The 26,792-nt window shown below is 52.7% G+C and overlaps 13 protein-coding genes across 13 annotated transcripts; 8 read left to right on the top strand and 5 right to left on the bottom strand.

Moving 5' to 3' along the window:
* Positions 1-303: 303 nt before the first annotated feature.
* Positions 304-3,526, bottom strand: LDX57_003666 (uncharacterized protein; the record flags this gene model as incomplete). Its single annotated transcript, XM_046085320.1, has 10 exons — positions 304-970; positions 1,028-1,318; positions 1,382-1,968; positions 2,026-2,262; positions 2,317-2,446; positions 2,498-2,540; positions 2,604-2,921; positions 2,967-3,052; positions 3,104-3,255; positions 3,482-3,526. 10 exons carry the CDS (start codon positions 3,524-3,526, stop codon positions 304-306), a joined length of 2,556 nt encoding a protein of 851 aa, XP_045941283.1.
* Positions 3,527-3,681: 155 nt separating this feature from the next.
* Positions 3,682-6,640, top strand: ORC1 (origin recognition complex subunit 1). Its single transcript, XM_046085319.1, has 3 exons — positions 3,682-4,698; positions 4,757-4,884; positions 4,943-6,640. The coding sequence occupies exons 1-3, from the start codon at positions 3,886-3,888 to the stop codon at positions 6,438-6,440; spliced, it is 2,439 nt and encodes an 812-aa protein (XP_045941282.1). The 5' UTR covers positions 3,682-3,885; the 3' UTR covers positions 6,441-6,640.
* Positions 6,641-6,993: 353 nt separating this feature from the next.
* Positions 6,994-8,358, bottom strand: PRP46 (WD40 repeat domain-containing protein; the record flags this gene model as incomplete). Its single annotated transcript, XM_046085318.1, has 1 exon — positions 6,994-8,358. One exon carries the CDS (start codon positions 8,356-8,358, stop codon positions 6,994-6,996), a length of 1,365 nt encoding a protein of 454 aa, XP_045941281.1.
* Positions 8,359-8,772: 414 nt separating this feature from the next.
* LDX57_003663 (uncharacterized protein) lies at positions 8,773-8,977 on the top strand (the record flags this gene model as incomplete). Its single annotated transcript, XM_046085317.1, has 2 exons — positions 8,773-8,830; positions 8,883-8,977. 2 exons carry the CDS (start codon positions 8,773-8,775, stop codon positions 8,975-8,977), a joined length of 153 nt encoding a protein of 50 aa, XP_045941280.1.
* Positions 8,978-9,219: 242 nt separating this feature from the next.
* Positions 9,220-9,856, top strand: NAS6 (ankyrin repeat domain-containing protein; the record flags this gene model as incomplete). Its single annotated transcript, XM_046085316.1, has 2 exons — positions 9,220-9,723; positions 9,806-9,856. 2 exons carry the CDS (start codon positions 9,220-9,222, stop codon positions 9,854-9,856), a joined length of 555 nt encoding a protein of 184 aa, XP_045941279.1.
* Positions 9,857-10,235: 379 nt separating this feature from the next.
* On the bottom strand, positions 10,236-12,878 carry LDX57_003661 (M protein repeat protein; the record flags this gene model as incomplete). Its single annotated transcript, XM_046085315.1, has 3 exons — positions 10,236-11,141; positions 11,205-12,670; positions 12,719-12,878. The coding sequence occupies 3 exons, from the start codon at positions 12,876-12,878 to the stop codon at positions 10,236-10,238; spliced, it is 2,532 nt and encodes an 843-aa protein (XP_045941278.1).
* Positions 12,879-13,379: 501 nt separating this feature from the next.
* On the top strand, positions 13,380-14,264 carry VMA13_2 (H(+)-transporting V1 sector ATPase subunit H; the record flags this gene model as incomplete). Its single annotated transcript, XM_046085314.1, has 2 exons — positions 13,380-13,683; positions 13,744-14,264. The coding sequence occupies 2 exons, from the start codon at positions 13,380-13,382 to the stop codon at positions 14,262-14,264; spliced, it is 825 nt and encodes a 274-aa protein (XP_045941277.1).
* Positions 14,265-14,284: 20 nt separating this feature from the next.
* LDX57_003659 (uncharacterized protein) lies at positions 14,285-14,491 on the bottom strand (the record flags this gene model as incomplete). The annotated part of the gene is made up of 1 exon (XM_046085313.1): positions 14,285-14,491. One exon carries the CDS (start codon positions 14,489-14,491, stop codon positions 14,285-14,287), a length of 207 nt encoding a protein of 68 aa, XP_045941276.1.
* Positions 14,492-14,536: 45 nt separating this feature from the next.
* Positions 14,537-14,926, top strand: VMA13_1 (H(+)-transporting V1 sector ATPase subunit H; the record flags this gene model as incomplete). Its single annotated transcript, XM_046085312.1, has 1 exon — positions 14,537-14,926. The coding sequence occupies one exon, from the start codon at positions 14,537-14,539 to the stop codon at positions 14,924-14,926; it is 390 nt and encodes a 129-aa protein (XP_045941275.1).
* A 913-nt stretch (positions 14,927-15,839) lies between these two features.
* On the top strand, positions 15,840-17,461 carry LDX57_003657 (Zn(II)2Cys6 transcription factor; the record flags this gene model as incomplete). Its single annotated transcript, XM_046085311.1, has 3 exons — positions 15,840-16,035; positions 16,103-17,377; positions 17,430-17,461. 3 exons carry the CDS (start codon positions 15,840-15,842, stop codon positions 17,459-17,461), a joined length of 1,503 nt encoding a protein of 500 aa, XP_045941274.1.
* Positions 17,462-19,144: 1,683 nt separating this feature from the next.
* Positions 19,145-19,651, bottom strand: LDX57_003656 (uncharacterized protein; the record flags this gene model as incomplete). Its single annotated transcript, XM_046085310.1, has 1 exon — positions 19,145-19,651. The coding sequence occupies one exon, from the start codon at positions 19,649-19,651 to the stop codon at positions 19,145-19,147; it is 507 nt and encodes a 168-aa protein (XP_045941273.1).
* A 1,999-nt stretch (positions 19,652-21,650) lies between these two features.
* On the top strand, positions 21,651-24,965 carry LDX57_003655 (uncharacterized protein; the record flags this gene model as incomplete). The annotated part of the gene is made up of 4 exons (XM_046085309.1): positions 21,651-22,057; positions 22,304-23,222; positions 23,285-24,831; positions 24,884-24,965. The coding sequence occupies 4 exons, from the start codon at positions 21,651-21,653 to the stop codon at positions 24,963-24,965; spliced, it is 2,955 nt and encodes a 984-aa protein (XP_045941272.1).
* Positions 24,966-25,699: 734 nt separating this feature from the next.
* Positions 25,700-26,080, top strand: LDX57_003654 (uncharacterized protein; the record flags this gene model as incomplete). The annotated part of the gene is made up of 1 exon (XM_046085308.1): positions 25,700-26,080. One exon carries the CDS (start codon positions 25,700-25,702, stop codon positions 26,078-26,080), a length of 381 nt encoding a protein of 126 aa, XP_045941271.1.
* Between the last annotated feature and the right edge of the window lie 712 nt (positions 26,081-26,792).

The raw sequence follows: 26,792 nt of genomic DNA, 5'->3' as shown, positions 1-26,792 counted from the left end.
GGCAATGTCAACGTGGACAGGACTTTATTTGGTGGACGATTACCATACTGGTGGGACCCATGAAAATAAAATTTGAAGTTATACCAGCGTAAATAGAGCTTGCTGGATGTTAGAGTCCAGTTATCAAAATGATGTTAGGAATAAAACGTTCCGTTGCCTGGTCCAGCTCGAAATCAAGAATCCATGCCATTGAGCGACTCTTTTATTCCTACCGGAAAACTAAAGAAAGAAATACAGAAGCCTTGACCACCCATCGATGCAACAGGACGACAATTAAATCCCGAAAATCAATACCATCTTCCATCAGAACAGAGTACCTAGATCTGTCTGCATCAAACCGGTGGAGCCTTCCTGTGAAGCAGGTTGTGGCTTCTTTTTATTGGTAAACTTCGAGCTAAAGCTAGTATTTGGTGCAGCATTGGGAGGAACGGGGGTCGAGCCAAGCATCGCAGCTATTTGCCTGACCAAGGATACGAACTCCCAGAAGCCCGTATGTTTGCCTTCAAACGGCGATTCCTTCTGGGCTGGGAAGAAAGTGTCCAGATCCATGCTGTAAGCTGCCGAATGTCCGACGGATAGATTGGCGTGCCCTCCCAGCAAATTGTCCCACTTGGGATTGAACACTGATGCACCCCAAGATGTGGAGGGGACATCAGAAATCTCGCTCACCATAGTCACCATGCTTTGTTCTGGGAAATTTTGCGTGTTGACACGGCTATATTCGTCATAGCGGGCAATTTCGAGGATGTATTCGGTTCCTTTCAGCCGATACCGCATGGCTGTCTTCTCCACAAACCTGGCCACCGGAGCTGACTGGGAAAACATCACCTTCCTCTGAGGCTCTGCAAAGATGTCGTGCATGGTAGTGGAACGACGGAAATTGATCAAATGAGAAAATGCTTTCAGGGAGACATCAACCGAGGACGCTTCATAAAACTCCAAGGATTTGACCTCAAGCTGCCAGTCGGATCTACGCCAGTTTAGCTCGCTATATCTGACTAGGAGAGAGGGACTCAGACGGACGTACCTTTCAAAATCAATGACCCCAATCTGCAGAGGGGCCTGCCTCTCAGTATTCTGGCCACTTTTACGAGGTCTGAGCCATCGCCTCTGTCTAATCTCATACTCTTGTGCACCGGGAGATCTCGCAAACTCTGCTTCAAGCCGGAGCATCGAATTGTTCGAGCCCAGGAATTCGAAATTGACAGAGTAAGCAAGCTCTGCATTCTCTAACGAGGAGCATGTGGTATCGTAAGGCTCGAGTAAATGGGTTGCTTTATAGCATCTTGTAAGAAGTTCCTTTTGGTCGACTTTCAATCTAACTCGCGTTCGGTTGTCAGCAGGCAGGTCTATTGCTAATGAAATGAGAGGAAAGGCATACCCAGGGATCAAGCGGCCTTTAGTTTGGTCGTACAGCAGCATCTCTCGGAACTCTTCAAATCCGTACCAGGACTTATCATCTTTGGGGAGTCGATAATTCTCCAGGATAAATGAGCCAATATTCACTCGCATGCGCAAATGTCCACGCACGAAGACAAGACCCCGCAACGATCTTTCAACGGCGTTTATAACGCGCGCATTATTCTTCGACTGTATGAGCTTTCCTCGGCTGCGCCAATTTCTCAATTCCGATTCACTCAGTATGGCTCCAGAAAGCGCGGCTCTGTGCAGGGTATTATTTTGAACAACAACCTTTCTTCTCATATAACCTGCCTCCGGTGGCTCGACAATGTAAACCTTGGATACGATATTGCTATTCGCAATCACTTCGGCCCACTTGGTTCTCAACCGGTGAGCAATGTGCTTGATGGTGTCATGGTCATCACCAAGGACACAAATGAAATTCGGATCATCCTTTAGAACGAAGACGTGGCATAGGAATTTGGATCTGATTGAGTCAAGGGATTCAAGCTCGGGTCCAAGTGCCTCTTTGATGGATGGGCCTTCCTTGGGCCAGAGGAAAAGCAACTGAGAGGGAGACCGATTTAGTAAGGGTTGAATGCGAGGACGGTTTTATGTGCTGACCTGCTCTGGAAACACGTAGGTCATATCCGGTTCCTTCCTCAGTTGGACCAACATGCTCTCGTGTCTCTCTGCCATTTCAGTATTTGCCTCTTTGTTGGCTGAATGTGCGATGATCCTTGGCCATTCTCCTTTCTTGCTGCTGAACATACGTTGCAGACCAATGCACTTCGAAATGATACCTTCGAGTAGTTCCTTTGCAGCAGAAACCTGAGCCGCTTCACCCCATATGCACATTACCTTTAGTCCATTAGTGCTTCAACTCGGTGTTTCCAAGAAGTCTCAATTGCTCACCGATTCGTTATAAGAGGGCGGATTTACATATGCACCAGTTTTCTTGCCGACGGCATCAAATACCTCCTGCTTGGCATTGGCTGCCGAATGGCCTCCGCCTAAAAGGTGCGTTCTTGCCACTCCAAAAAACCTGCACGTTGTTCAATATATCAATCTATTTCAGTGAAGACTTAGAGCATACTCATGCTTGAAGGACCCAAAGGGAGCGGGCAGATTCATGAAATCTAGAAAATTCATACATCGTTAGCGCTGTTTATCGATAAACAGGGAACCTCGATGGTACTCACGAGCTGGCTCGTTTCCTGACCTCCATTTTGACTTGGCAGGGGACTCCTGAAAAAGATTCCTTGGCTGACGAGGCGGGGATGATTTACCCCGGAACCCACCACGTCCTCTCGATGGGCGAGACCAGCCTCTGGGTCGGTTCTCGAACGACGGCTTTCCACTGGGTATTTCGACCGGCACTCCTTCCTCTGGGTTTTGATTGAGAGGGTTTCTCGCGGCGGGGACTTGGACTTTGGGAACGGGCTCTCGAGGTGTAGTAGGCTGGAACGCTGGATTGCTTTCTTTCAGCACGATACGTCCGTATCCAGGCAAGTGCCATTCTGCAACAAGGTTAGCAAAAACTCTTGGTACGACGAATCATTCACCCAACAGAGAAACGGGCATGCTCTGGGATTTAATGGAGGGCTGGAAGTCAAGCTTGATCTTACCTTGAGCGCCCGAAGTCTCGTGGCTACAGTGGAGTTAGCCGACAAGAAAATAGTGTATATGAACAATTACTTACTCCATTCTTTGCAGCTCGAGCGTGGCAACAACCAGTGAGAGATTACCCGATAAGAGAAGACTGCTAGGGAAAGATCTCGATGCAATGACGACACCCAACTGCTGCACCAGAGCTGTGTCTATGATAAATGATAGAATGAAGCGCTGCAAAGTCTGGATGCTTGCATAAGAATTGATACAAGCAAGGAATTGAAGAGGATAGATCGCAGAGAAGGGGATGATTGAGAAAGAAGAAATGAGAAGTGAAAGAACAGTGAAGGCAACACTGAGGAGGACTGCGACCCAGAAGGGAATGACACGTGCCATGCTTGTTGTCTCTGCCAAACGGGCAGGAGAGGGGAAGTACCTCCACTGCAAATTTCTGAGCAGTAGTACCTACCACCAGGTTTAAGACATGGCCGCCAGAGTGACCGGATAGCTGCATCGGCCATGTCTGTGAATTTCTGGGGTGAATCTTGTAGAATATGGCCCGTTCATATTAGAGCCTACAAGGAGGTATAGAAGAAGAGATTTATTTCCCCCTAGAAATCCCACGCAAAGGTGAATTTCCAGTTCCATCTACCTACCTACAGTAAGGCCCTGACTGATATTTTGATTGTATAGATCCAATGGAGGCCTTGGATTGGCGGATCAGCTGAGATCTGCGCTAAGCCCGAACGGGATAAAAGTGGACGACGCGCCTTTCCTTTCCCGACGTGACGCTTCATTTTCTCCCTGCGCCGGCTTTGCCTTCACTGCCGTTCAATTTCCCCCGGATATCGCTCCTAGCCTTTGACGCCCTTCATGACGGAGATGACTCCAGACCCTGCAGACGAATCTAATCAACTGCAGTCCCGCAAGCGCAATGCTCGAAAGCGCGCTCAGCAATGGATGACCAAGGGAGGCCTGGTCCGCGACGACTCCGATGACGAGCTTGGTGATGAAGACCTTCCTTGGGACTGGATATACGACGAAGATTCCGACAAAAATGCGGTAAAAGACTCGACGACCGATGCTGTGGACGATACCCCGAGGTCAAGCCGGAAACGCTCATCCCGTCCGAACGCAAAGAACCGCCGAAAGATCGTCGGAGCTCGGATGGGCTCGTTCGAATGCCGATTGGGACAAGTGGTGCTTCTCAAGTCTCCGGAGCCTGGGAAAGACTGGATCGGGATTATTACCGAGTTTCTGGAAGAAGATGATGATGAGGGTGAGGGAGAAGTCTTGAAATCGGTCAATATCATGTGGTTCGCCTCGCCGGATGAGTTCATGTCGACACGAAACAAGCGAAGGGCGGATGCTTTGCCCAATGAGCAGTATCTGACGGCGGACTTCAACACAAACCCTCTGACCTCGATCAATGGTAAAGCCACGGTGATGTCCAAGGATGCTTTCTATGCCAAGTATCCGAACGGCACCCCTCCGAAGGGGAAGGACGAATTGGCCGAGTACAACAAGTGCATTGTCTGCCGCAGAGGTGTCAATCAACTCCAGGGACGATACACCGATGAATTTGTTTGGGAACAAGTCTACCAAGAGGATAAGATCTTCGACCTGATTAGCATGATCAAGAACGGCCTGAAATCGGCCAAGAAGCGCAAACAGGTTGACAATGATGTGAGTTGCCGCTCGTGACATGAGTTGAGGGTGTCTACGATGCTAATAGATCCAACAGTATGAGGACACCAAAGAGGACGATGACTTTACACCCACGACCCCGAGAAAGAGGCAGAAAGTCACCTCGACGGCCACCACTCCTCAGTCCCGACGGCAGAAGCCTCTGACAACGCCAACTCACAAGAGGTAAGGCGCGCACACCTCTCCCTAAAACCAAGATAGACACTAATTATATTCTCGATAGAATCGTTGTTAAGAAACCGCTCGAGTTCACGCCTCTCGGAACTCGCGTTCTCTCTCCTACCCACTTTGCTTCCCCATACCGTCAGGCACGCAACCTGTTGCATGTGTCCACAGTCCCCACATCGCTTCCATGCCGGAAAAACGAATTTGACACGGTCTATACGCACTTGAGCTCTGCGATCATGGAGGGGACCGGAACCTGCATCTATATTTCCGGCACGCCGGGAACGGGCAAGACAGCAACAGTGCGTGAGGTAGTTGCGCAGCTCAATGGCGCTGTGTTAGCGGAGGAGATGGATGATTTCATCTTCGTCGAAATTAACGGAATGAAAGTGACGGATCCTCACCAATCTTACTCGCTATTGTGGGAGGCTCTGAAAGGTGACCGCGTTTCTCCTTCCCACGCACTCGACCTGTTGGAAAGGGAATTCTCACATCCGTCCCCTCGACGAGTCTCGTGTGTCGTTCTCATGGACGAACTGGATCAACTTGTCACGAAGAACCAGTCCGTGATGTACAATTTCTTCAACTGGCCAGCCCTGCGCCATTCCCGTCTTATCGTCCTTGCCGTCGCAAACACCATGGACTTACCCGAGCGAACCCTAAGCAACAAGATCTCCAGCCGTCTAGGCCTGACTCGTATCACGTTCCCCGGCTACAAACACACCGACCTCATGGAGATCATCAGCACCCGCCTGGCAAATGTCCCAGGAAACATTGTCGATGCGGACGCCGTCCAGTTTGCCAGTCGAAAGGTAGCAGCCGTCAGTGGTGATGCTCGCCGTGCACTGGACATCTGCCGTCGCGCCGTGGAAATCGCCGAGCAGACCAGCGATGCCGCAGCCAGGGTCTCAAACTTAGATCAACCCAACGGCGACGACACCGAGTCCCTCCCCCCAACCCCTAGCAAGACCCCAGCTCGCAAACAAAAATCCACTAACAAACAGCCTACCCTCCCCCCGATCAGCGAATCGCCCCAAAAAGACCCTCCCCCCCAGAAACAACCCGCCGGCCGCGTCACCATCGCCACCATCAAGCAAGCAATCCAAGAAGCCACCTCCACCCCCCTCCAACAATCCCTCCGCTGCCTACCCCTCTCCGCCAAACTCTTCCTCGCCGCTCTCGTCGCCCGCATCAAACGGACCGGCATCTCCGAATCCACCTTCGGCGACGTCATCGACGAAGCGAAACGGATCGCCGACGCCGCCGTGGCCGTGGCAGGTGCCGCCGGTGCTGGAGTCAAAGAGTTCCTGCTCAATGGCGGGAGTAACACAGCGCGCGTGCGATCCCTCGGCTACGCTGCTATGGAACTCATGAACTCGGGTGTCTTGGCCGTCGAATACGGGACCGGAGCCCGAGGACCGGCCGGTAACTCCTTGCTGTCGAACAGGGGAGACCGCACGGGGAAAGTAAGGCTTCGAGCGGCAGTCGAGGACGTCAAGCTTGCTTTCCGAGAAGATGTCGAAGCGAAGTCGCTAGGGTTGGGGATGGATTCTTAGAGCTATAATTGTTCTCTTATCGTTCAAGAGAATCGGTATAAAATCCAGCAAGCATATATGGCGTATGCAAATGCGGTTATTTTGAGATTATTTAGAAATACGGCGGGTAGCCAGCTTGTACACACAAGGTACACAATTCGATAGATTAATTATATATGATACCCATTCTATGATATATCTATGTCAAAGCAATGAACATACAAGGCTAAACCTCACTAGGGGTAATAGATAGTCAGAAGTAAAGAATCCTACGTTTCATATCATATAATACAAACGATCGCAGCGTGGCAAAGGATGAAAATAAAGTCAACCGATCAATTCCTTTTGCGAACCCTCCCCAATACCAACGGATAAGTAAATAGATGACATCAAAAACGCTGAACGCCATAAAAGTGCGCAGAACATGTAGGTAGATGGATGGACAAGGTAGATAGGTAGGTTGAAGGTTTCTTGGGTCGGCAAATTTCCCTCTCTTTGTAAGATAAAGATCAATCCGACCAGTTAATAGAGCGGGGGTATAAGAAAGGAAGGCAGAGGGGATGTGAGAAGATATCTAGTATCTCTGACGACCCAGGGTAGGCGCCCAGGTAACGGGATGCGATTCGGGCGTGGCCTCGTCGTCCTGCTTCCAGACCTTGATGGTCTTATCGGCTTCACCGGTGATCAGACGCAGACCGGTACGATCGAAGGTGGAGGCCATGATGCCGGCTTCGGCATCCAGGGAACCGGGCTGAGCGGTGGTGTCGATGGACTGGAAGCGGTAACCCGTCTTCCAGTCCCAGAAGGACATGGAGCCGTTGTCGCCGCCGGAGAAGAGGACGTTGTCTTCGTTGACGGCGAGCGAGTTGATGACGGCGTTGTGGCCGTCGAAGTTCTGCATAAAGTCACCCTCCGGGCACTTCCATTGCTTGATGCTGCCGGTGCTGGCACTGGCGAAGGTAAATTCCCGGGGATGGGTGACGATGTTTCGCACGCCCTTCTTGTGGTGTGTGAGCACGCCCATGGACTTTCCGGCGGCGAGATCCCACAGACGCACGGTGGCGTCGAGCGAGCCGGAGATGATCTGCGGGTCGGCTTCCTGGCATTTCACGTCGGCGATGGTGCCCTTGTGGCCGGTCAGGACGTGCACGTTGCTTCGGGTTCGCATGTCCCAGACTCGGACGGCGCCGTCACGACCACCAGTGACCAGGAGGTCGAGGCGGGGGTGAAGTCCCAGTGTGTACACACCGCTGAGATGACCGTGATAGTGGCGGATGACCTTATTCGTTTCCAAATCCCAACATTTGACCATCTTATCTTCACCGCAGGAGAAGAGATACGGGTGGCGAGGCGACACCGCCAGGCCACGCACAGTCGAGATGTGACCCGTCAGCGTCAAGCGCAGGGCACCCGTCGCAAGGTTCCAGATCTTAATCGTTCGGTCACCCGCACCACTAGCAAACCACTCGTTGTTCGGCTCCACGGCCAAAGCCCGTACCCATCCCAAGTGTCCGGAAATCACACGCATCAGCTTCCATGGCGCGTGCCAGTCGGGTCTCTGCTGTCGCGTCGCGGAGGGTCGCTGGATCAGACTCTTAGGTTCGTTCTCACCACCGATGCCGCCGGCCTGGGGACCAGCAGCTCTCTTCACCAAGGACATCGAGGCGCCGCTGCCATCCACGGGCGCTTGCGCCTGCATGTGAGTCTTCGGCCGCTTTGCGCGCCCAGCGGCGGCAGCCTTAGCTTGCTTCTCGGCGAGAGCTGGTGGAAGTTCCTTCACATCCTGGTATTCGGCTTTGCGGCGGTACGAGACTCCGATCGAGCCGTTTCCTGTCGAGGGCGTGACCATGAGGTAATCGGAGCCGAAGAGCTCGGCGGTTCTTTTGGCAGACGTGCGCACTGCATCTTCCGGCGAAAGGGGGGACGGAGCGACGTCCATTTTTGCGATTGAGGGGTGTGTAGTGTTGTAGTGTCAAGAATCTCGAACGGTGGCGGAGCTACTTCGACGTGATCGCGAGAGGCGTGAACGAAAAAGAGCGTGTCGTTAGCGTCCTAATCCGCTGTCAAGGGCTAGGGTCGTTGAATTCGGGGAATGACCGCGGGTCCACGGTCCTCCAGATGCTGCTCGACGCGAGAGAACACGTCCAGAGAAGCGAATGGTGGACGGCGAAAGGGAGTGGGAGGAGGAAGTGCGGCGGACGGGACGAGATCGACTTAATTTCCTGTTCGACTTTTGGCGGAGAGCTGTTGCCGCCTGAGGCATTAAGGCAGTTAGGTGTCGACACCCACTCGTTCTTATCGCATCTCCGACAATCATCCGATCTCTCCAGAACCGACCGCCATCGATAACACCATGGATCCCGATCACGACGCGAAGTTCCCTCTCCACGAGGCTGCCCGGGAGGGCAAAAGTACGTACCTCCATTTGCATGTATGCCCGGTATCACCTCTAACTTCCTCTAGCTCAAACGGCTGAATCCCTCGTGAACGTCAGTGCCCGCAAACTGCCCCGCATCCATCCGCCGCAGCTGTCTCCAGCTAACGGACAGCACCGATAACATGCTGGACACCATGTACTAACGAAATCTCAGGCGAACCCGAAGCTAGCTAACACGAAAGATGACGATGAACGCCTACCGATCCACTGGGCTGTGGCATACAACCACCTTCCCATCGTCGAGCTCCTAGTGTCGAGCAAGCATTTTGATCCCGATGTCGAGGTTTGCGCCATCGTCCCACCCGCGGTTCACAGAGAGAGAACTCATGAGATTCACAGGACGGATCAGGCTGGACCCCGTTGATGATCGCTTCCAGCTTGAAAAACGCAGAAGGCGATCCGATCATCGAGCTATTACTTCGAAAAGGCGCCGACGTAACAGCCAAGAGTAACTCCGGCCAGGTACACACCATTCCCTCCACTCCCCATCCAAGCAAGAAGAAAAGCAGACTGCTGACAATCGGTATCCGTACACAGAATGCGCTCCACTTCGCAACCTCCAAAGCCAACATCTCCACCGTCCGCACCCTAATAGCCAACAAATGCAGCGCCAGAGTCAAGGATAAGCGCGGGCAATTGCCGCTTCACCGGGCCGCAGCGATCGGGTCGACGGCCATCATCAACATCCTTCTGAAGGATGGCAAGAGTCCGGTCAATGCGACTGACATGGATGGCATGACGGCGCTGCATCATGCTATCTGCGAAGGCCATGGTGATGCTGCGATCACGTTGCTCAAGGCGGGTGCGGAGACGGACAAGAGGGATGCTGATGGGAGATTGGCGATTGATATGGCTCCTGATGGGAAGGTTTGTCTTACCTTCTCCCCGATAGCTCTAGCTGGTAGTTCTGGCTTGATTGAAGATGCTGATGCTAATGGTTTGGATCTAGGTCAAGGGGTATATAATCCAGACTGCTGAGAGAGAGGGCATAGAGTTGTAGGTCTATAGTCTTGATGATGCAGACGAGGACTAGGAAAGGGAAAGGGCGTAACAATACAGATACCCAGACTTTGTGCATGCAGCACCATGAAACCCTCTTCTTCCTATACCAATCTCATACAACCTCATTCAATTACCGCGGTGGCTACGGTGGGTGAGAATCTTCTACAGAGCTAACCTATGTGGTCGAGGGCAATTTAATAATGAAAAGCTCACTACACAGAAAGATTTTCTTGTAAAATCTGTATCACATAACGTCGTCTAAATCGGAACCCATCTACCGTGAAATGCTATATATACAAGAAAAGAATGATGTGAATAGTAATGGGGCAAAGAAAACGAAAAATAGAGATTAAGACTTTTCAGAGTCCATGCATCGCTCATTTCATAGTACTGTCGACCAACTCACGATAGATCTTCTTGAGATCGGTAATATCAGCCTGCAGCTCTTCCACCTGCTCACTCTTCTCACCCAGCATCTCCAACGTGGTCTGATACCGCCGGTCGAGATCTTCCAATCGTTTCTCGAGCTCCTGGATCCGATCGTCAGATTCCTTTTTCTCTTCCGACTCCCGCATCAAGTCGACAACTTGCTGTCGGGCCTCGTCGCGCTGGGTCGTGATTCGGGCAAGTTCGTCTTTCGACGCTGCTCGCTCGCTCTCTAGTCGACGGACCGTGGCGCTCATACGTTCGACCAGTTGAACGGAGGGACCGGCACCGACGGTGGACTCGGAAATGATGTCGTTGATTCCGCGCGACTGCGCGCCTCCGTGAGCGGACGGGGTGCCTATGCCTGTGAAGAACTCATCCGGCTCGTAAGAGATCCCAGGGGTTTCGGGGATTTGGTGGATCGATACACCGTTTGCGACAGAAGCCGGGAATGAGTTCTGTCGCGGAGGAGTGCCGATTTCTGACGACGCCATTTGCAAGGTCGAGGGACGACGGCTCGTGGGCCGGTGGTCGGACAGAGAGCCGACGGGCTCCAGGTTGCTCGATCGGCGACTGAAGCCCACGGGGGATTCTGTCCGGAGCAGATGCATAGGCGAGGGAGAGTGGTCGCGTATCTTGGACCGTTCTTCTTCGAGCTTCTGCGTCCACGTCGCATCCCACACCTTCTTTTGTTCGACGAGATCGTTTTGTGCTGCCTTCAGATCGTCGCCGGCTTTCTGTAGCTTCTGCTCTAGTTTCTGTAGCTCTTGGTCGCGTTCTTCTAGTTTGTTCTCCAGATCCTGCTCGGTTTCTTTGGTATTCTCTAGTTCTTCTTCTGTTTTCTTGACCTTGAGGCTCTGCCCATGGCATTCATGTTAGCATGTTGTTCTCGATTGTTAGAGATTCATAATAGTTCTTACCACTTCGCGGATCTTGCGTCTCAACTCCCCCTCTCGCTTGGCAACTTCATCTCGCTCTTTTTCGACATTGGCCAGTCGCGCCATCAACGAGCCCTCTAGAGCCTGCCAGTTCTCACTGGCCACGGCATACTGCGTTTGCAATGTCTCGATCTGTCGCAGAAGCTTGGCCTGGGTGTCACTGGCGACCCCAGACGAGGCTTCCTCTGCCTTTGAACGAAGCGACTCCATCTTACTCTCGAGGATCGACTGCTCGCCTTTCAGCTCAGCCTCTAACATCCGAGCTCTCTCCTTTTCTTGTCCAATGGCCTCTTTCAGGTCACTGATCTCTCTCCTGAATTTCTCCTCGGTGATGTCACGCTCAATCTTAATGCTAGTCAGCTCCTCTTCCAGTGCGGAAGCATGTCGCTTTTCCTGTTCCAAGGCATCCGAATGGGCTTTCTCCTCGGCATCTTCGGCGCGCGCAACGGCTCTAGCAAGCTGGCCTTTCATCTCCTCGACAGTCTGGCTTAGCGCATCCCGCTCGGAAGTAACTGCATCAAGATCTCGGGAAATCTTCGACTGGGAAGTGAGAGAACCGGTTGCCCTTTTCTCTGCCGCCTCCGCTCGTTTAGCCCGCGCTTCTGCACTAGCGAGATCCCTTTCCAGCCGGTCGGTCTTCTTTTTCTGTTCCGTTTGGAGTTTCGAATTGTCCGATAGTTGCTGTCGGAGCTTCTTGATTGCTGTCCGGTGGTCCATCTCGGTTTTTGAAAGTTTCTGTCCCTCCTCCAGCAGCAATGCTATTCGCTCATCCTTCTCTCGCAGCTGCTTTTCGACACTTCCAGGGTCCGCTGTCGCTGCTGCTTTCTTCGCAGAGTCTGCAGCGTCTTTGGCAAGATACTTCAGCTTAGACTGCAAGGCATCGATCCGCTCGATGTACCCGTACATCTCTTCCTGCCATCGCGATTCGGCCGCCTTGTGTTCTTCCCTCAACTGCGCGACCGTTTTCTCGTCGCCGTTGACTGTGGTAACTGTGGTGGTTTCTGCAGTTTCTCCTGACGTACGTGGAGGTTCGGTCGGTTCGTCTGTTGGTGGATCCGTAGGACCAGCCGCATCCTCGGAGGTTTCGGCTACAATCTCAGTCCCATTGTCCCTAGATGTAGCATCATCGGTAGACGGAGCGGTAATCTCTTTCGAATTTCGTGAAGGAACGCTCGAATCATGGCTGGTTCTCGGGTCGACCGTTTCTTCTTGCGGTGGAGGGCTCTGGGGAAGCTTCTCGGCTTTATCTGGGGACTCGGAATTCGATTCGACATCCAAACTTGAACGCGCATCATTGCTGGCTGTCAGACTGGCGACGGGCGAAGCGACACGGCTCGGAGGGGAGGATGAGCTGACATTTCCCGGCGCATTGTTCTTTACAACGGCTCGCGCTAGACGTTCTTGAAGGCGGTCGTTTTTGCGCGCATTGGATGAACTCCGAGAAATGTCTGGAACCTCGTTAGTACAAATCAGACGGGGAGCAAGGATGAGCATACTGCCGCTCTGGTTGGGTTTTCCAGTCGCGGATTTAGATTGCGACTGTTGTTGCTCCTCTTCTTCCGCCAAAATCAGGTCCAGTCTCGACTCTACGCCGGCGACTGCTTGCTGGAAGAAGGATCCAACCTTCCATTTCGGTTTCGAAGATTGTTGCGCCATGATGTGATTTCTAGCGGTAGGTAAACTCAACTTAATCGGTTCTCTTCGTCATGAAAGGCAACAGTTCCTGACAATGACGATATGATTAGACGATGAGTGGTTATCACCAACAAGACCAGTTCAACGGGCGGTCCACGGGGGCGAATTCGACAAATAAATAACAGAAACGAGAGACTAGGGTAGAGAAGGCAGACGAGAGCGCGCACAACCACGTAGGCAGAAGCACGACCGGAGAACAAATGGCTTGCGTGGACGAAGCGTTGAAGACGGGAATCCGATCGGGGCTAACGGGGCTTGGCATGGAGAACGTCAGTCGTCGCTCTCTCGACTTGTCGCAGCTCTCCCTCCCTCCTCCTTCTTCCCTCGTCTCTTCTTCTGTCTTCCCCTGTTTTTATTTTTATACCTCCTCCCTCTTTCTCCCCGTCACATCTCCGCCCGGGCAGGATCCCGTCTCTGTCCCACCCTCCTCCCCCCTTTTCTAATCTCCCCCCGCCCGACACCATGTCGACCATGCCGTTGGAGCCCCCGGCCTATCTCAGCTCCCTCCAGAACAATATTCGAGCTCGTCCGATCCCCTGGGAGGGGGCCGTTCGCGCAGGTAACATCACCGATGATCATCTGAAGAAGATCAAGGCGGTCGATAAGGTCCGCAAGGAGCAGCGACGTCAGACGGTGGAGGGAGACCTTCCGAGCTATGTTAGTCTGCTAGCTGGCAGCTCCGACGGCAAGAGTGTGCTGGACTTGGCGTCCAGGAGAACCGATATTGTACAATATATTCTGGTGTTGGCAGCCGATTTGATCAATGGTAGGTCGCTTTAATGGGTGACGGAGTCTTGTGCTACGAACCTGTAACTGACTTGAACAGATGTCCCGTCTTTATCGTCCGCACTGGTGGCGCATCCCAGCCCCTACAAGCCATTCCTTCCCCTCTTGCGTCACTCCACAAACACCGAAGATCCCATCCCCCTCCTCACCTCTACATTCTTAACCAACCTCGTATCGATCAGTCTCGTTTCCACGTCCAAATCCACCCCGCGAGATGAGGAAGCGCTCCCGCAACTTTTCACCTACCTTTCTAGCTTGACCCAGAACCAAGACAGCGGACTGCAGGATATCGGGGTTCAGGAACTGTCGGCGCTACTGCGCACGTCGCGATCTCGGGAGATTTTCTGGAAACAGAGGAAGGAGACGGTCGATCCCCTGGTTGAGATCCTACGTGCTGCTGCCGGAGCCAAAGACACCGGCTCCAGCACTCTGGCTGGTAGCTCCCGCATCGAGCCCGGTCTCTCGGGTGGAGTTGGCCTTCAACTGCTATACCGCGTCCTCCTGGTCCTGTGGCAGCTCAGCTTTGAGGGAAGTTTGATCGGTGATGATCTTCAAGCGTGAGTTACCTTGCTGGGCTACTATCATGGGCTTGTGTACTGACGGACTACAGGGACCATGAGTTTATCCAACTGTACTCCCACCTCCTGCGTCTGTCTCCCAAGGAGAAGACTACGCGCCTCCTTCTTGCGACTCTTAAGAACCTCCTGTCCTCCAACCGCTCGACTCTCCTCCCAGTAGCGGTATTCGTGCGCCTCCCCGCGCTGCTCACCAACCTCTCCGGTCGTCATCTGACCGACCCCGACCTCCTCGAGGACCTTAAATACTTGGCGGATATGCTAGAGGAGTACACCAAGACACAGACGACGTTCGATCAGTACGCCGCCGAGCTGCAGTCGGGCCACCTGCGCTGGTCCCCACCCCACCGCAATCCCACCTTCTGGAAAGACAACGCCCGCCGCATCCTCGACGACTCCAACGCCGCGCTACCGAAGAAGCTTGCCGAGATCATCTCCAAGAGCTGGGACAATGACAAGCAGGTGCTGGCGATCGCCTGTAACGACGTGGGACACCTGGTGAAGGAACTGCCCGAGCGACGGAACCAGCTGGAGCGATTGGGGTTGAAGGCGCGTGTGATGGAGCTGATGGCGGACAAGGACGAGACGGTCAGATGGGAGAGTCTGCGGGCAGTGGGCGAGTGGCTTCGGTATACATTTGACGACTGATTTTGTATTCTCTTGTGTGATTGATTTGTCTGTCTATATTACCCAATGTGTTGATTTTTTCTTGTGTTTATTTGTCTCACCTCAGGCATCAGTAAGAAACGGCCGTTGTGTTGACGGTACAGCTTGATGTGCATAATAGAGAATTGGCAAATGCGACAGTGACCCAGGTTCGTCCGTTATGCATCTTTTAACTGTATATCAACACCTTGGCGATAACCGAGGGCCTCCCTCAACGTGACATACACTGTACTCAACCAACCCATCTCCATGGATCAGCAATTCAAGGCTCCGCAAAGCACGAGTCCACAACTCGATCTCCGGGGAAGAAACAGACGCAAAAGGCTACCCCGCATGGAGAAACCGCCGGTTAATCCCTGTTCGTCTCCGCTTCGACAGATCGAAAAGAACAAAGGCGTCAACACTCTGTATGCCATTCCATCATCGGCGTTTGACTTGACTTCCAATATTTCCTCCCTTATTGGACACAGCCCAGTCTTCTTGTCCTGATCTGAAGTGCTGGCAATGCTCCAGGGCGATTGAGACAAGAGGCAAGATCCTGTGGACCGCAGTCGGTGATCGGCCGCTATCTCGACACATTCCGTGGGCCCCGACGGACTTATCTTTGGGTGTGGATTTTCCGCTGATAGCCAGTCACCACCCTGGTCGTGGTCGTGGGATTGGGTCTTTTTTCTCTTCTTATTTTTTCTTTCGCGCTATATCATCGCATCTGAGGTATCGAATTGCACTGGAATCTCATTTCGAAGAGAGTTGGTACATACTCTACGGTGTCTGGCAGGCAGACTAGTTTCGCCACAGATATCGAGTTCCGTTCAAGACGAAAAGCGAACAACGAAAAGGGGAGAAAAAGAGAGGGAGAGGGAGAAATTCCCACAACTCCCGCTGTCAAATTCCCATGTCTCGATCGTTCACCGGCTGCAAACGATGTAAAGCTCGCCGACAGAAATGTGACGAACAACGACCGATTTGCGGCCGATGCAAGACGGCCGGCACGCAGTGTGGGTATGCGATGCAGCTGCAATGGGGAGGAAGAGCCTTTTCGCGATCAAGGTTCGGCGCCTGCGTGGGGACTGGGGGGATGCAGAAGTTCGGTGCGTTTTTAACCTCCATTTGACTTGGGCTAAATTGTCCCTGACTGTTGATTGTTGCTTGGTCTAGAATACTCCCCCGGAGAATTTATCTACACCACGAATGCCACCTCCCCCACCGCCGCCGTTGAAACGTTTCCCCTCGTGCAACCCGTCGATCCGTTCTCCTCGCTCTCATCGGACAAGAAGGCCCTACTCCACCATTTTCTCAACGATGCGTCGCAGATCACGGCCTGCCATTCCGGCATGCAGCGCGATATCTGCAAGATGCTGGTCCCCATGGCCCTGCAGACCCCGTCGCTACTGTATGCGACGATGGCGCTGTCCGCGATCCACCTACAGGCCTTGTACAATCAATCAGAGAACGTCAAGTCGGCGCCGGATATCGCCCACCTGATGGCTCTCAGCCTGGAGCATTTTCGCAAGGAACTGCAGAATCCGCAAACGAGGGGCTCGGATGCGCTGCTGGCCACCGCTCGAACGCTCTGTCTCGCTGAGGTGCACTCGGGCGCTATCCATCCGAACTCGTGGCGCGCTCACATCGAAGGTGCCAGGGCTTTGATGGCCGCTGCCGATAACCGAGGAAGAGGAGTGTCGCCTGGCTCATCGGACGGGTTCCGCAGATACCTCGACCGGTGGTATCGATCGATCGTGTCGCTGACGGCCTTAACGGGGAACGGGCCGCCGGTCGAAGTCAAAGAAGAGGTTGTGTCCGACAATCGACATATCGATGCGTCCGAATCTCCGGACTACCTCGACGACTACTGGGGCTTCACGGTCAACCTGGCGGCGATCTTCCGGCAGATCGGGGCAGCAGCCTGGCGACATCACCCGAGCCACGCGACTCAGGACGGCGGCGACGACGAAATCACAGTTCTCCACGAAGCGGAGACGCTCGAGTCCTCGCTGCGACGACTCATGGACCGGGGGGCCGGTTCCATCCCCACGTTCTACCCAGGGGTCGTCGAAGGCCTATCCGCCACATGCATCCAACAATCCATCCTCTGCAACGAAGCCTTCCAGCACGGCGCGCTCATCCAGATCCACCGCCGTCTGCGACGGACGCCCGCGTCAGCCCCAGAGGTGCAGGCATCCGTGAGGCGGATTCTCGACTGCACGACGCAGATCGGGCCGTCGTCGGGACTGAGTCCGTGGGTGTTGCTCACGACGCCGTTGTTCATCGCAGGCTGCGAAGCGCAGGGCGAGGACCGCGCGCAAGTCCGGCAGCTGCTGTCTGCGCTGCACGATACGATCCGCGTGCCGAACGTGTTGCAGTCGTTGAAGTTTCTGGAGCAGTATTGGGGGAATCAGCTTGATGAGAGCGAGAGTTGGAATCAATTTTTAGGTATGTTGAATGCCGTTTCCATTTCAATGGTGGTTTATCTGACGAGATCCAGATCGAATGAGGTTCGATTTTATTCCATATTGAGTGCGTGAGGTCATCATGCATCACGCATCATGCAGTTTATGTTTACGATATCAAGCGAGCGAGAGGATCATTCTGTTTATATTCATGGTGTTTCTGTCGATGTATATATTTAAGGGGTAGCGTCGTACGGCGTTTAGTATATTTTACCTATCAATTGACGTTTACCACATATATAAACCCTAGATTTAACATGTGTAGGAATTTGGGGTGCCAGGGGTAGGCTACCGAAGTGGAAGAAAAATTGAATGAGTTATTGAAGCTTGCTTGAATGCTAACTAGGGGATAGAAAGGCCCTTTATATCTTCAATATCACGTGGTCTTCATGGCCGATTTCATGGCAAATACCGCTTATTTTCATGGAACCTTCCGCTTCATATAAAGGTTTTCGGAACTTGCCTTTAGCGAGGGTTTGGCGGATTGCTCGAAGCACCTGATTCTTCTACAACATGCATACACCTACATACATCGTATACATCCAAAACCCATCCCCGAACTCGACCAGTCACAAAACCAACGACGGAAACCCCTTCACGAGGACAGCCTAAGCTTTTTTTCCCTCGAGGAAAGAATGCCAGGAAACCAGGGTCCAGCCCTTCCAGCCCGCCAGTCCGAAACTACTACCGGTCAGGTCCCTTGCAGCGGTGGTGAAACTGTCAGACTCAGGAACAGGAACCAGGAATGCTGCCACTGGGCACGGAGTCGTTTCTTTTCGGCGAGGAAAAACAGGGCTGACATTAATGAATTGATGACAACTAGAATGTGAGTACCTGTGAAATTGACGCCGAAATATTCTGCACCCGCCAAGCCCGTTTTTTTTTTTTTTTTTTTTTTTGTAGTACCGCACCTCGTGCTGTTGGCTTACCCTGCGAACCTCTTCGACTCGAACGAGGCAAATGTGCGAAGGAGCAGGGGCATTAACATCCACTGATTTGCCGACGAAGTAGACCGATGTAATGAAATCGATTGGTTTGGTGTTTCTGTACAAATAGTCCGCAGGATCTATGCACTGACCTCAGAGTCGTTTGAGTTGATTGTCGTAATCCCATTTTATCCGAGTCCTACATGAAGATTGCGGCACAGTTAGTCTCACAGGGACAGCGCTTAGGACGGTCTATTGATTTGCTGAACCATTGTGCCAGGAACGCGGCGCAGTACGAGCTTCAAGAAAACATCACTGCAGTTTCCTGCTTTCGCTATGCAGACCCGCCCTCAGTCAAGTTGACATGACATGGAAGTACGTTGGCACATAAATGCCAGTACACTCAAACTCCACACGCCTTGCTTCGCCTGGGTCCATCGGAGGTTGCATTGCATAGCCCCTGGTATCGCAGATCTGCCTATAGCTTCCTGTTCTAGAGTGCAGTGGCGCCCGATTGTCATATCGTTCATTCGAAGTCCTCTTGCCCAGTGGATGTATCGTTGAAGCCTCCACATGGTGCGCATTAACCAGCGGAGAAAATAATTTCGCCTCGCCTCGCCTCGGCCAATGCCTCATCATGGAGTTAGGGGTGGCTTGCGACTGTGCAAACTTTCTTGTACTCATCCTCAAGGGCACTGTGACAGTCTCTCAGCCTTGGTGTCGGTTCAGAACCAGAGATCATATATTTATAACATGCTCTGGGATGTTGCTAGAATCTCCATACATTTTTCAACATACTTCAAGCAAGAACTGACGGAACCTCATTAAGGAAAGCTTGTCAGCTCAGTCAGGCTCCTCTCTGCGCTCGAGCGTATGATGTAAACAACAAAAACAGGGTACGTCTGCGTCGCGCGCATAGAGCGATCTCGCTCGTCTCTTTCATGAACCGCATCGAGTGCCGCGGGCTGAAGGACGTCCTGCACTAGCCGAGTCACCTCAACACTGCCTGTCTGCAGCTGCGCCGGGCTCGAGCTCAAGGAATCATTCCACAGCTTATGGATTCGTGTCTCAACGTCGTCGAGGAAGCTGTTGGCAGTCTCGCCGTCTCCAACGTGAAGTGTGACTGTGCCGATCTGCTCGCGTGCCTGCTCTCTGGCTCCGCGGTGGCGGAAGGTGTTAGTGGAAGATGGGGTTGTGAGGCTGAAGCGTTCGATGGTGCCGTTCTCGGGTAGGAGATGAAGAACATGGATTGTGGCACCGAACTTGCCGATAACAAGGAGCACGGACGGACTGGTAGAGCGGGCGAATATATTTTTAAGACGGGCAAGCATGATTATGTGAGTTGAAGATTGGTAAATGAAGAGATATAAGTCGTAGTTGCTACTTAACGTCAGAAAGGCAGTCACGCGCGTCAAAACCAGACCACATGCCGCAGGGTCCCGGAACGTGAAGGGGCTGTATTATGGAGCCGAAGTCTCAATCTATTGAGGAAGACAACTGATTGATATCTATCTATGCGACCCCTAATGGTAGATATAGCCTAGTCCGCCGGGCCGAGATTCCTGCGGTCAGGGATGAAATGAGCGGGAAGTCGGGGAGTCGATTATCCAAACTGCAGGGTTATAGGCGAGAAACTTAAGATTTCAGTAAAGGAAGTGACATTGATCTCTATAGACACCGTAGAAGGTGAAATGAGTCCTATAGCTAGGAATCGGGCCGACTATGAATCCACCTTTACCACCTTGATCAAGGGATTCGGATTAACTCAAACCCGTCTCAGTTAGTTTTATTAGAATTAATATGTGGCGCCCGAACTATCGTCCGTTTATCCGGAGACATTTCCCAAGTCGTGACTAGACTCGAGGCCAGCAGGCGCTGCACTATCATCGTTTCAGGTTGGTTCGTTACAGGTAGAGGATATTTTTAGCTAAGGGATTGTGGTTTGACCGTTTGGACTCCGTGTTCATCAATCTTAGGAAGTTAGGAAATACTCCGTTCTCCGATGAATGGCTGTTGGATCACGATAGGGATACAGAACACCGAGTACACAGTGAACACTGAACACTCAACACTCAGCAGTAACACTAACAAGACTCGGCAGGTAGGCTTTCTCTAGTCTCTCGCACTGACTCCTTTCTCCAACCAGTCAGAGCCCTAGAGTCGGGGATGGTCGTGGAGAGGAGAGGGAGCTGGCGCTGGTCCGAGTGTCGAGGATCTGGCTGCAAGCAAATAGGAGGATTTTCTATTTATTCCTGCTGTATGTACTATTTGACACCACCGGAATAGAACATCAGAACATGACATGATCGAGGGTCGGTTGCTTTAAGCTACGAGAGGGCTGACCGCCACCGTATGATTTGGTCGGTTTAATGTCCGAGTTTGACGCTGCTATGTATAACTACACAGTAGCTATACATGAGGTCTATGTTTAGTATCCCGTGCTGTGCTACCTATTCTGTACTACTTACTCTACTACTGCATGCACTCGATCGAATCAAGAAGAAATCAGACTGTAAGGCGGTCGATCCCAACGGCCAAGAAGGTTCGTGTGGCATGAACTATGAAGGATGGTTTCATCCAGGGGCCGTTTGCACTGCAAGACTGGCTGGTATTAGATTAATCTGCTAGACTGCTTCTGTCTACTCCGTAATCAACTGAGCAAAGTAAAAGTTCCCCTGAAAGATGCGGTGGGTCTGCCTGGTAGACTTGGGCGATCGGCCGCTCTAGTCCGGCGCCTACGAGCCGTCTTGCTTGACCTTGACCTTGATCTCTATAGTATGGAGGATGGCAGTATAGACTCTGTAGAGAGAGTTAGGTACTCTTGTGAAGAGTTCTGTGACAGAACATGTCAAATTGGGCACATCAGACATACTCCGTCTGTTGAAGTACTCCTATATGCGAGTGACTTCTCCGACAGGCACTGCTGGCGGCCCTCCGCGGTCACGGCACCATCGGCGGTACATGCAGCGGCGCCAGGCCCACCCGGCGCCAATCCTTCTGTCGCTTCTCCTTTTTCCCTCTCCTTCTTTTCCTCCCCCCTGATGGCCAGAATGGCTCCTTCTTTCTTGTCTCTTTGCAACCCGCTAGTCTAGACACTACTGACCAGAATGTCCCCCCTAAAGCTATCGGCTGCCCCGTGCTCGCTCGCTCCTCGTCACCCATGAGGGACTGTCGATCCGTTCATGGACCAACGATGGTTTCTGATTCTCTCTCTCCTTTCCCCATTCTGACACTCATTTATTTTTATTTGTTTCTTGATCGAATTAAATTGAATTTGGACCATTGATCCGAGTCCAATCATCCCCGAAAAAAACCATAATAACCGCCGCCATGGCCCCCGGCTGGGCATCTCCTCCTCCATCCCATCCAGGGAGTCCCCCCGGTCAGCCAAGTCTTTATCCTCATCCTCATCCTCACTCGCATTCTTCGTCCACCGCTCCTGCTCTCCTGTCTGTCACCTCTCCTCCCTCCCCTCCCCTCGTGCGCCGTAAGCCGTTGCCCCAGGATGCCTCCCCTGTGATCCCTTCTGGCCATTCCAGGCTCTCGACCTTGTCCTCCATCACCTCCTTCCCCGGGGGCGATACACCTGCAGATCCTCCAAACCCTACTTCGTCGCTCTCCAATTCGACCTCCCATCTTTCAGTCTCAGCTACCCACTATCAGTCCTCCTCTTCCCTTTCTTCCCCGTCTTCCGTGCATGACGACCCCTCCCTCTTTGTTCCCAGGGACCTGGATAGGTATGTTCGCCCCCAATTAAGCGCCCTCTTTGTTTGCTCCTTATTGTCCCTTTGGGGTGGTTTTCAGCTTTCTTATTTCTGCCCCCTCCGTCATGCCGTCCTGTAACTGCCCCCAATTGAATCGTCAATTCCTGTGGGGGCCTTGAACACCTTTCCTCTTCTTCGTTCCTCAACTTGACCACCTCATGCGATTGCCTTCCCAACTTATGGCCATACTAACGTCGTGCTGTCGTTGCTCATCCCCAGATTTCCCCGTGGTGGTCCGTCCACGTCCCATCTGCGAATCGACACCTCGACCTCCTTTGTAAACCTCGACGACAGCGACGAAGACGGCGCTGGCTATACCTCCCAATTCACGAATGGGACCCCGGTCCATAGCCGCCTTGTCAGCGAACCCTTCGTCCCGGTCCTGAAATCGCCCCCAATAATCCATAAAAGAGCCGCAACCATGGCCTTACATCCCCCCTCCAATCGTCCTCCGCCACTGCACATCGACTCCGTGCGAGGCATGCAGGCTGCCATGGACTCTAGACACAACCAACAACAACAACAACAACAACAACCGAAAACCCCCGCAAATAAGATCAGTAATTTCTTCGGCTGGCGAGCCCAGTCGTCCTCCCCTGGCGCCGAATCGTCCAGCACCGAAATCTCCGACACGGGCCGGTCCCCGTTGCCATCTCCGCTGCCGCAGTCTCTTCCCAGTGCCTCCTACTCGATCACCCCCTCCACCACCGTCCCTCTCGATCACTCTAAACACCCCGGGCCGCCGCCGCCAATGCGGAACCCTTCCCTGAGCAGTGCCGGGATGGCGGAGTCGGGGTCGTCCACGTTGGTGGCGGAGATCGAAAACGAGTTGCGGGAGATCAGCTCCGAGTTGGCTGGTTCGATCCGACGGGAGATGGAACTCGAGGATCTGGTAGAGCGGCTGCAATCGGAAGACACTCCGAACCGACGCACGAGCGACTACTTCTCCGATTCGGGGTCCAATTCCATCCGATACACCTATGACGGCCGGTTAGAAGACGTGGAAAAATTCCGGCGTACCGCAGAGCAAGAGCGCGCGCAATTAAAGGTCGATCTGACGCAAAAGTGGCACGAGGAACGGTCGCGTCGTGCGGCTACCGAGTCCCACGTGCAAATCCTCGAGTCACAAGTGCAGCAGGTGAGTGAACCCTTGTTCAGAATTATCTCCTGCCTTCGCGGGTCATTGACGGGTTCGTCCAGCTCCGACGAGAACGAGCCGAATTTTCCGACCTGTCGTCCCGAGCCAAAGAACTCGAAAGTGCGCTTGAATCCGCCCGCCGAAAACTGGCCGAGGAGCGACAGATCAAAGATAACTTCGAAGATCTTCTCACCGCCATGCGCGTGGAATTGGAGCAGCTTCGAAATGAGCGGGATCAGCTGCGGGACGACGTGATCCCGCAACTGCAGCATGGCCAGGGTGGCTCCGCCAACCCCTCGGAGGTGCAGCGTCTGGTTGAAGAAGTCGAGGCGTTGAGGATCGAAAACGCCTCGTTAGCGCAGCTGCAGGGCAGCCGATTCGCTTCCATCGCCGAAGAGGACGGCTCGTCCAGCCGGCGAAGCTCGGGCTTGGGATTGTCGCGCTCGAACTCGCTGGCTCGCGGCATGCACTCGAAATCGAACGGCCCCAGCGGTCTGTCACGGTCGAACTCGCTGTCTCGCGCGAACACGGTCTCCGCTCGCGGTGAACGCGACACCAACACCCGGGAATCGCTGGCGGACCGGGTGGAAGGCGCCGAAGCTCAACGCGACGCTCTCCACCAGGCCCTGCGGCGCCTGCTTGACCGTCAGACCCACGACGCTCGCGAATACGAGAAGCGCATCAAAGTCATGGAACTGCAGGTGCTGCGCGCGCAACAGTCGGGCTCTCCGCGCAGGCTGGGCTACGAGCGGCAGGTGCGCAACCTGCAAGACGAAGTCAACCATCTGCGGAACCGCGCGCAGGACGCTCTTGACCAGAAGTGGCAGTGCGAGAAGGGATTAGCGGGTCTCAAGATGGATCTGGACCGTGCAGAGCAGGAGACCTCGTCGTTGCGCGAGCTGCTGCAGGAGCACGACATCACCGCTCCCCAGGAAGTCGAGACCGACCGAGACGGGTTCGCCGAAGTCATTGCCACCTCGTCGTCGTTGGAGTCCGCGTATAAGCAACTGCAAGCGGACCGGGAATACGCAGAAGCCAGCGCCGCTCAGTCGCCGCAGGAGGAGCACGGCGACCTCGCGGCCTCCGTCAGTCGCACAGAAGTCTTGGCGCAGAACGTGCGCCGGCAGCTCGACACGAACCACACCCTGCGCAGCCGTCTGGCTGACGCTATCGGCAAGGGTGAGAAGGACCAGCAGGTCTCGGCCATCCGCATCAACGAGATGCAGGCTCGACTCAAGGAGCTGGAAGACCTGCTCATGCTAGCGCAACAGCATTCCGAGGACGAGATGGCCCGCCACGACGAGGAGATCCGTCACCTCGAGGAGACGCACAGCGCGCAACTGATGCGCTTGAAGCATAACGGCGGCCGTAGCCCCTCCGCTCTGTCTCCTCTTCCTCCTTCCACCCCCTTTGGCTCGCGGTCGCCGCGCTTGGATAAGACGACCAGTGGCGACGGTATGCCTTTGACTCAGGCTATTCAATCGGAGGCTCTGGAACAGCGGGTAAAGGAACTCGAGAGACTTCTGCGCGAAGCGGATACCGAGATGAGCGAGGTGGTCAGCCGGATGAACCGAGCTCAGATTGACGTGGCGGAACTTCAATCCGACCGGTAGGTTGAACCTATCTTCATCCTAATAGATCAGTCAGCTAACAAGTACCAGGGATGATGCTCTTCGCCAAACACGCCGACTTCAGACTGAGATCCAGGCTGAACGAGAAGCGTTCAAAGCCTTGATGGGCTGAACGCGATCTATATCTCTGCATAATCAGTCCTACCTCCTAGACGGTGACTGATCGACTCTAACCGACATGAGAGACGGTTATATCAACAAAATAATAATCTCACGGACATGGTGTTCCCGGAGTTGGGTATAATCTGCATCATCGCAAATAGAATACCCTTGGTTTTGATGGATGCAATATTGCGTCTGTCATTGGTTATTTGTTTTGGTTGTTTTTGATCATTTTGACTCGTCTTTCATTCGAAGGAGAGTCTTGTATATGTGACGCTTGTATATGGTTTTGATTTTTGCCACGAGAGTATGTGGGCTGTATATATGGAGAGGCTTTATCCTGGTTGATATATTGATATAATAAGAGATGATGAGTTGTGTTCGAAGAAAGAAGAAGAGAGGGAGGGAGGAAAGAAATGTGATGGATGAATGGATGTTTTCTCCCTGCATTCCTTTCCATTCCCTCTCTTGGCTGGTTGGCATGTCACATCATGGCTGATCTCTGTCTTGTATACACGTTCTCTATCTATGTCTGGACCTGGATCAGAAGTTTAGTTAGTTACGGGATGACTTGTCTGAGAGAGCCTTGGCACATTGCATGTTATAGTGAAATAAGCATTGTAATGTGTTCAAACCATCTGACCTGTCAGCCATCTTGGGACTTGATCCTAGTGCACGTGACTTGTGAGTTCAGCTGCTCTCCTGGATTCGTGAATCAACGAACTTCTCCCCAAATTCGTCATTATGCCTAAACCCCGACAACTGCTTCAAGGGCAAATCACGTACTCAGATGCCAAGGCTGAGGAATTCAATATTCTCCATCGACTTCAATATCATGCTGAACAAACTAAATTTTTCATTCACCTGTATGATAAACGTGAATGGATGAAGGCTACTGTGGCCCATCATTTCGGCCTAAAACCGTTCACTCAGTGTCAGGTGGCAGACACGGAAAATTGGCTCCACGGTAGCTTTAATGTTTGTATTTTTATTATCATCGACAGTTGGGACGGCAAACGGGTTCTTCTGCGGTTCCCGTTACCATATCGCATTGGCGAGAGTTTCAGACCCGGGAATTGCGACGAGAAAATCCGATGCGAAGCAGGGTCCTATGCATGGTTTTAACAAAACTGTCCAGATGTGCCAATTCCCAAATTATATGGCTTTGCTTTGTCCACTGGCGAGACGGTAGGGATCTGGATTATTACGGATATATCTGATTTCCTGTGGCTCATTAACTAATCCTAGTTCACTCGACTTGAAACCCTGTCGTTTTTCCCTCGTTGTTTCCATCTCCTGCGTCAGCATTTTCTATCGTGGCTGAAGAACTCAATTCCTTCCCAGTATGTCCGCCACCAGAGCACAGAGCCAATCTTTGCCGATGGTATAGTGAACCTCAACCACGGCTACCTTCTGATTGAGTTTATCGATGAGACACGTGGATCCATGCTTTCTAATACGTGGAAAGAAGGACAACATAACCCACAGTTACGAAAGAACTTCTTCCGCGATCTCTCCCGGCTATTTTTGAGTGTTACTCGGGTTCCTTTGCCCAGAATTGGTTCATTCATTATTGATAATAATGGATTGCTACAACTTACAAATCGGCCACTCTCCATTGAAATTCAGCAATTAGAAAACGAAGAGATCCCAACGAAGATACCTCGCAATTATACTTACTCAACCGTTGATTCCTATATTGTTGATGTACTTGGGTTCCATGATAATCGTTTTCGGTATCAACCTAATGCCGTCAATAATCTTGGAGACTGTGCCTACCAACTTTCTGTGTTAACTTCTATGCGAACTATCTTTCAGTCAATCTTTTCTACTTCAC

This window comes from Aspergillus melleus (assembly GCF_016097325.1).
Source record: "Aspergillus melleus strain CBS 546.65 chromosome Unknown contig2, whole genome shotgun sequence".
NCBI classification, from domain to species: Eukaryota; Fungi; Ascomycota; class Eurotiomycetes; order Eurotiales; family Aspergillaceae; genus Aspergillus; species Aspergillus melleus.
Note: the sequence above shows the minus strand (reverse complement) of the source record. Positions and strands in the feature narration are given on the sequence as shown.

What these genes read in the sequence shown, in the direction of transcription:
- ORC1 (XM_046085319.1), top strand. Translation starts at nt 3,886, where the DNA reads ATGACGGAGATGACTCCAGACCCTGCAGACGAATCTAATCAACTGCAG. An exon ending in GCAAACAGGTTGACAATGAT is followed by an intron (nt 4,699 to 4,756) that starts GTGAGTTGCCGC and finishes TAGATCCAACAG; the next exon opens with TATGAGGACACCAAAGAGGA. An exon ending in ACAACGCCAACTCACAAGAG is followed by an intron (nt 4,885 to 4,942) that starts GTAAGGCGCGCA and finishes TATTCTCGATAG; the next exon opens with AATCGTTGTTAAGAAACCGC.